Below are 8,194 nucleotides of genomic sequence, written 5' to 3'. Positions count from 1 at the left end.
ATCATAAATTCTTTAATCTTTCAAATCATTATCTATAATTCATTAATCAATCCAAAATAACTTCAATTTCCACAATCCATTAAATCATCTACTAAACATCATGAATCAACCCTACATAATTCATCCACCTCATTTAATCCATGACTTAGAATAACTAAATACTCATTAACCAAACTACATAGATTACAACCTTAAATGAAATCTAATACACATCCATATTGACCCAATACTATCATCAACAATCAACCAATTCATCACCGAAATGCAAACTGATCTCCAAATACATAAATGAATCTATCCTCTATTCACAATTAACACCTCTAATTCCATAATGAAATCAATCCAATGTAGGCAAACAAGTAATGAATTTAATTCAATATTAATCTAAATCTATATACATCTTACCCCAATCCAGATCTGTAGTAACTTCCCCTCCAAATATAGCTGTGAGGGACAGGAGCTGTTGACCTCTGTCGGTATTGGTGACCCTATCCAGTGGTGAACCCGAGCAGCAATCCTCCACGCCACAGGGATCGCCGCAGCTAAGGATCTGCAACTACACACCCATCGGTGGTCAATCGCGGTCAGCAATTGGACAAGAACAGAGCGAAGGGTGGGGGGGGATAAGGAGGCAACCATACCTTCTCATGGCCAAAACTTCTCGTCAGACTAGGGAATGGCTAGGACCGAGTGTTTCGACTGTCGGAGGCACAACTCGCAAATGTGGCGAAGAGAGATCCAAGCTAGGGGTCGAGTTCCTCCTCTTGGCCGAGAGCCAAGCCGTGCAAAGGCGATCGGTGGTGATTGACTCATACGCATGGCAGACTCGGATCGAAAAGAAGGGAGCGGCAACTAATCGAAGCTAGGGCTTTGGAACTAAGATTTTAGTTACTATAAAGAAAAATAAAAATAAATAAATATGAAAGATAAAGTAAAGGAAAGTCGTGGGAAGAGAAATTATGGTCCTATGAGATTTAATTACGATTAAGCAAGAGGTTCTGGGAAGTAATTAGTGGAGCTGAATTTAACAATTAATCTAGGCTGGGTCATGCCTTAAGGTGGGCTCATTGGGGAATTTGGAAGCCCAATTAAGGATAAAGGGGATGAGATATAAGTGTGGGTGGGTGGTCGAGATTTGGATTTCGTGGCTTGTTTTCTTCGGATTTGGAAGTATTCTTCCCTCTGTAGGTACGGGTAGGGCTCCTAGGTGAGTCGATGCCGGATTGTGTGTGTCCAGGGTGTTCTTGCTTGTGTGGTGCGTTTATTCCAGATTTGGGCCATTGTGAGCCAATTTATCGTTGGTATTGCATTTTTGTGAGTTTTTTGTAACCAAGAGTAATCATCTGTCCTCCTTGTTCTCAGTTAATTTGTTTCGGATTTTGCAGAAGCGAGCGATTCTGTGTTTTGAGGGGTCCTCTGGTGAATTCTGCACATGCGAGCACGGATCTTCTTTGAGGTTTGGTTCATGTTGCTTGATTTTCTTTCGGATTTAACCAAGAAATGCAGGGTTAGTGGATTGGGGGTTTCTTGTATGTTTGATCAATTCTGATGGAACCTCTGATTCCTCGATAGACTTTGTTCAGTTGTTTAAATCTATCGGATTTGACAAAGGAATTCGGTCAAATATGGAGAAGCTATGGATTTACTAATGTTTTTGGTTGCCATTTGATGGCTTCGATGCATTCTAGTGTGTCTTGCATTGCCAAATTTTCCATCGTTATTCAGATCTTGTGTTTTACTGTGTAGTTCACAAGTTTGGAATTAAGCTCTATTTCTTATGGTTGTCAACTCTGCTGAATTGGTATTTCTGCATTTTTGTTGGGATGGATTTTGATTGCCGAACATTAACAAATCTGCTGCATTGCTTTGATATCAAGATCAACTGTATATATTGTTTCCTCTTTCTTTGGTTGACTTGAACGTTCCTGTGTAGGTTCCCTTTTAAGCTTTAAATGTTCTACATAAGTTAGTCTAAAGGTTATGTGGTTCCTTCAAATGGCTTTAAGCTTTTCTTTTTTTTATTTGGATTGACTTGAACGTTCTTGTATAGGTTCCATTATGAGCTTTATATGTTTCTGCACAAGTCAGTTTTAAGGTTATGTGACTCCTGCATTTGGCTTTAGGTTCTGGGTCAAGTTCTTGATTCTATTATGGATGATTGATGCAAGAGTAGATTACTGTATCTATGTAAATCTGGTATCGGGATTATCATGCTTATGTATCAGATTAGTTTAATAATTGATTTTGCACATCCTTAGCTGTAGAAAGTGGTAGGTACTTATATTTAGTGTAGTATTTCAATTGTTGATGCACCCATTGTTGATTAAGGATATGGGAATGATTCATAAACAAGGATACTACTAAGATAGAAAGCAAAGAAAATGTTTTACTCCATAACTAAGTGAATAATCGTAGAAGTGTTGACAGTACAGAAATGCTATGACTGGGTTATGTTGGCTATCAAAGTAAGGATAATTAGATGAGTATGAGATTAGGTGGTGCCGATATGGGTTGGGTGCCTTGGGAGGGCCTTTCCAAACATGACTGATAACTGACTGAAATTGACTAACACCTAAGAGGTACCTCTCAAGGTTTGACTGATTGACTGTGCTGTATAACGGTTCACCACTATAGCCCCATTGTCATCTCTTTATGATATACTGTTGGTTTATTGTTTCATGTGATGCTTTAACACAGATGCTGCTAGGTTGTAAATGTACTCTACCATGATGTGCTTTTAAGTTTCTTGAGAGATGTCCTCGCCTTCCTACTTCGTAACTACATAGGAAATTATGCTTGCTGGTCAGTGGACTCATTCTTTATTCTTTAAGAGGTGGGGGAAGTGGCATCAATAAGGTTCTAGGGGACTTGGCGGCGGAGTAACCAAGAGGGGAAGATGGGACGAGACACACACACACTGTCTAGGGTCGTTAAGCATGTTAATAGACTGATATCCTTGATGGTATTGTGGTTATGAATCTTGGTTTAATTGTCTTTCTATGGTTTGTGGGAGTTTTGTAACTTTCCTTTGATAGTTAAATGTTGAGATGCAAATTGGATATGACGGTAGATGCATTGATTTAAAAGATTTTGGTTGTGTTGATATGAATGTGTCCTAAGAATTAGTTACGGGTCATTTCACCTAGTCACGATGGTTGGACACAAGGGGAGGCAGCAACAAGATGCCGACAATCGCTGAATCCGGGCGACGACATTTGGCAAATCGGAGGAGAAGAGAAGCGGCTCTGCGTGAATGAGAGAGATCGGGAGGGGGAGAAGGAAAAATCGGGGAAATGAGAATTGGGGAGAGTGAACTTAGGTATTGGTTTTATACCTTAGGTTAATAAAATTAATCAACTCCCAACTTAAATGGGTATTCCAAACAGACTTTCTCTAAGTCTGATCGTTTCATCCCCTTAAACTTATCATACAGATTCTATTTAAATTCTAGAAAATTTTTAAAAATTCCCAGGAAATTCAATAAGGTTATTAGTCCAATGATACCTATTATTGAATTTGTCGTATCTTATATTCTCCTTCACTAATAAAAATTTGATCCCTAAATTTAATGCTCAACTCAAGAATCTTCATCCAAGGGTAACAACCAAGCAACATACTCATATACCACTCCATCATAGTATCATGATCAAATCCCTAACCGAGAGGGATTAAAGGTTCCCTCATAGAACTACATAATGATCCACTTCCAAGTAGATAGTGGTGACTCTGTGGGTTATGAGCTCACCCTACTTCCGCTTCTCCTACTCTGCTACCTAGCCAACTGTGAGTAAAATCTACTATCTCCAAAATCCATAATACATACTATCAGCAGATCCCCTAACGTTTGTATAGTACGCTCAGACTATCCATCTGTCTAAGGGTGGAAAGCTGTACTAAAGCGAAGCTCCATACCCATGGTCTGCTATAACACTGCCAGAACCGTGATATGCATCACGGATCTCTATCCTATCCAATACTCAGAGATATATCATGAAGTTTGATAATCTCTCTACAGTATAACTCTGCTAATCGATCCAAAGAATCCGTCCTATTGATCAATAGAATGAGATCAAATTAGTCAACCAAACAATGATTACCCACATTGCATCATATCCTCTCAAAGTCCTGAGTAATCCCACAACAAAGTCCATCATAACATGCTCTTATTTCCACTCAAGTATTTGAATCTATGGAAACACCCCTGCTAGTCTCTAGCGTTCAGCCTCCACTTGCTGACATATTAGACATCGAGCTATAAAATTCGCGATGTCTTTCTTCAAATCGTTCTACCAATAGGAACACTTCGAATCCCTATGCAAATGGTTACCACCCAAATGTATTGCAAATCTAGATCGGTGTGCCTCCCGCAGTAACTCCTTCCATATAAGAACTGACTCGAAAACACACATAATCTCCTATGAAAATAATGAATCCCATATAAATAATGTCACCACCTTTTCAGCGTGAAAAATGGTAACTACTAACTCCAAAATCACAAGTTAGATAATTCTTCTCATGATCTTACAGTTGTCGAGAAACATATGGAACTACTCGACCGTGCTACTACAGAACTACACCTAACCCATGGTATGATACATCTATGTAGAGTACAAATCCATCCACACTAGAAGGTGAAACTAATATAGGTGTAGTTATTATTCTTTGTTTCAACCCCTAAAACTAGTCTCATAAGAAAGTTTCACACCCTTCCTTGACAGTCCAGTCAATGGTATAATAATATTGGAAAAACTCTCAACCCATCTCCGGTAATATCCAGCCGGACCAAGGAAGTTGCGAGTCTCCTATATAGACTTTGGGTACTCCCAACTTGTAACAGTCTCTATCTTCTGTGGATTTACTGATAAGCACCTGCTAGAGTTAATTTGTCCCCAGAAATACCATAGAAGATGGCCCATCATGCGCATTTACTAAACTTCACATAGAGGTGTTCTCTTCAAAGCATCTCTAAAACTATGCAAAGATGATGTTCATGATCCACCTCGGATAGGGAATATATCACAATATCGTGAATAAAGATAATGACCACTGATCTAAATTTCCTAGAAATACCAAATTCATCGAATCTATGAAAATATCCAGGATACTAGTAAGCCGAAATGACAATACCAATGACTCATAATATTCGTACAACAGACACACTCAATCATAAAATCACTAGCAACGAGTCTGTAATCTGATCATCAACTACAAATCACCAAATCCACAAATATCACACGTGACACTCCCTATGTCACCATTAACGAAAAACACCAAATAACATACCGTCAAGTCCAATATCCACTAATAAATCATCAGAAATAACATATCACAGCATCTGGTCTCACAATATCCACTAATCTCAAATTCTCCTCAACATCAATCAAACTTGATAGTTTCCTCCACTATAATAGAGATAAGGAAGACACCCAACCTTCAAACACCTGCTTGCATTGTTTTACTTTCTAAAAGATAGTAGGTGTTACTATCTTTTCATTTGTACGAATTGCTTCTTCTGAATATTTCGGAAAGAAGAGTTATAGTGGATTACCCATCGGTGCAATTAAAGATCGTGGTTCTTGGAGTATGAATCGACAAATGCTCCGAACTAAATAACTGAACAAGTCTTATTATTTTCCGCTGTACTTTTATTATTTTTACGATACAAAAGAAAAAGTTTTAACGAGTGATATTCACTCCTCTCTATCGTTTCTTTTCGATCCATCAAATCTGACTCGATGATCTGATCTGAGTTAACCGAGTCGACAAAAAAAAAAGATTCGAGTTGGGGGTTTTCGAGTTTGGGTCAGGTTCGGGTTAGAGGGTTTTGGATTAGGTTTGAGTTTACCTTAATTTAGGTTTTAATAGATTTTTTGGTATTAAATTATATTTTATTTTAAAAATTAAAATTCTTTTATGTAAATCAATTTAATGTTAGTACGATAATGATTGAGTATTTGAGATAAAAGTAAAGAATTATAGGAAAAAATAACTAAAATAGTCATTTTTAATCGGGTTATTTAGGTTATTCAGGTCGGGTTCAGATTTAGATTTAGGGGTTTCAGATTTTATTCGGATTCGAATTGAATTTGGGTTGAGATTTTTAATAATATTTTTAACCTAATCTAAATCCGACCCAATTTAATTTATCTGAATTGACACCCCTAAAGTGTAATCATATCCTTCCATTTTTATTCCACTTCATATTTAGTTATAAGCTTTTAATTTTTAAAACTATTTTAGTGAGAGAGGAATAATGCTTTTAAAATTTAATATAATTTACTTTTAAAGATTTTAAATGTGTTTTAATGGCTTAGATGTGTCAAATAAATACATATATAAAATAGAGATATTTTAGAAAAAATTATTTGTTAAATATAAAAGTATGGTATGATTTAGATATTAATAAATACATTAAAAAAAAAGTCCAGTTTTATCGTACAAGTATCTATATTATCTTTAAAATTTTAAATAAATTATCTATTTTATTAAATTTAAATAATCATTTTTTACTATACACTATATCCCAACTTAAAATTTTTATTATCTTTATTTTTTTTTTATTTTTCTTCTCTTCCATGTTTTTATTATTTTTTTACTATTTACTTTCCATTATCCAATTTATTCCTTTTATTTTTTCTCTCTTCTAAATTAAATAATATTTTAATATTTAAAAAAAGATTTATTCTCTAAATTAAGAAAAATGTTATTTTTAAAATTAAAATTTAAGAAATAAATAGAATTGTCATTAAAAAAAAACTTTCATAAATCAAATAAAATTAAATCATGTCTAAGTCAAGTGTGCTCAGGCCACAAGGTTTAGGTTTACGGTGGTAGATAACGGAACACCAAAGAATTAGCGAAGGAACGTAACTTATATTATAAAGTTATAACGATTGATATATTATTGTCAAATATAGTGGCTGTTATATTATTTATATCGTTTTTTATATGTCAGTTATGATGCGGGTAGGGGAGATACTTCTTCCCCTCTGAAAGAACGAGTAACGAACCAGATGGCTCTCACTAGTAGCTGCTGCCTCCCCTCCGCTCCAAGCAAAATCTCCACCTTCACCAGTAGCCCCAGAAAGCATGGCAAGCCCCTCCTTCCCTGTGTTTTTATGTGTGCACGCGGCGATCTAGGTGTTCTTTTCTACTAACCTCTCAACTTTCACGTTTTTTCTCACTGTAAAAGACACTTACTATTCGATTTCGTTTTCACTTCAGTTCTAATTGGTTTCCCACTTCATACCAGGAAAGAAAACGAACGAATTGACAGTCGAGTTGCCCAGAGTGTCAGATTCCTTTTTGGCGGCAGTTGTGGCATGTAATTTGTTCATTCTTGCGCTTTTTAGTTATGCCTCATTGAACATGGAACCTATTTGAGATTGTTCATCTGCTATCTCTCTGTAATTCCTTCTTATCGATGTGGTTTTCTGCAGTAGGGAGCTTGGTTGTTGCAGATACTGCTAGTGCCTTGCCTGAAAAATTCTTGGTAAAAGAACTTGTTTATCTTTACTTCATTCGTGAGATACCTCTCCTTCCATTTAATTATGCGTTTAACGATGGTGTTTTCAGTTTCTTCATAATGTAGCTTAATTGGTTTCATTGTTGTGGTTATTTATATAATCCTGATGCTTGTAAAAATTATTTGCTTTCAGCCATAAAATTATATGTGGTATTTGATTCTATTGAAAAAATTGGTTATCGGTGGGTTGGAGATGGTCATCTCAATTGACACTCCCAAAGTGTGCAACCACTTAAAGCTTAATTCGCTTCTACCAGTAGTGTAAAATATAACAATGAGGCAAGGTAATAACTTAATAAATAAGCAATGAACAATTGATATGCCACCACGCTTTCATAGGAACCTTCTTAAGAAATATATAATGAAAGGAAATACTACACGTGTTATGTATAAAGAGTATATGCTCCAATTCTTATCTTCCTTGAGATCCTACACCTCATGATTTCATCAGGTAAGTGTTAGATCTTGCATGTCACGCTCCCAACACTCATCTACATAAGATATCCTTCACATCATGGTGGCAACCCTGATGTGAAGGATATCCATGCCCTTATTGCAAGTTGACATAAGAAATCTTGCATATCGTTCTCTCGATGCCATTCTAAGCGTGAGATCCAAATAGTGCTTTCAATAATAACCACTATATTGACTTGTGGATCGTTTCACTCA

General features: G+C 36.2%; 1 protein-coding gene across 7 annotated transcripts; it reads left to right on the top strand.

Annotated features, from left to right (window-relative positions):
• The first annotated feature begins 1,144 nt into the window (after positions 1 to 1,144).
• LOC122005743 lies at positions 1,145 to 7,644 on the top strand. Of its 7 annotated transcripts, none has more exons than XR_006118479.1 (5): positions 1,145 to 1,282; positions 1,386 to 1,456; positions 6,956 to 7,140; positions 7,253 to 7,324; positions 7,440 to 7,644. XR_006118479.1 is itself a non-coding variant. In XM_042560921.1 (5 exons), the coding sequence occupies exons 1-5, from the start codon at positions 1,216 to 1,218 to the stop codon at positions 7,589 to 7,591; spliced, it is 528 nt and encodes a 175-aa protein (XP_042416855.1). In that variant the 5' UTR covers positions 1,174 to 1,215; the 3' UTR covers positions 7,592 to 7,644. The 7 variants fall into 7 exon arrangements, 4 of the variants coding, with proteins under 4 accessions (XP_042416855.1, XP_042416854.1, XP_042416853.1 ...); XR_006118478.1 differs by having other exon boundaries at positions 1,159 to 1,301; XM_042560921.1 differs by having other exon boundaries at positions 1,174 to 1,314; positions 6,956 to 7,092; positions 7,443 to 7,644.
• Positions 7,645 to 8,194: the final 550 nt, after the last annotated feature.

The sequence above is a fragment of the Zingiber officinale genome, chromosome 7B (genome assembly GCF_018446385.1).
Source record: "Zingiber officinale cultivar Zhangliang chromosome 7B, Zo_v1.1, whole genome shotgun sequence".
In the NCBI taxonomy this organism is placed as follows: Eukaryota; Viridiplantae; Streptophyta; class Magnoliopsida; order Zingiberales; family Zingiberaceae; genus Zingiber; species Zingiber officinale.
This window is presented reverse-complemented; position numbering and strand designations above follow the sequence as displayed.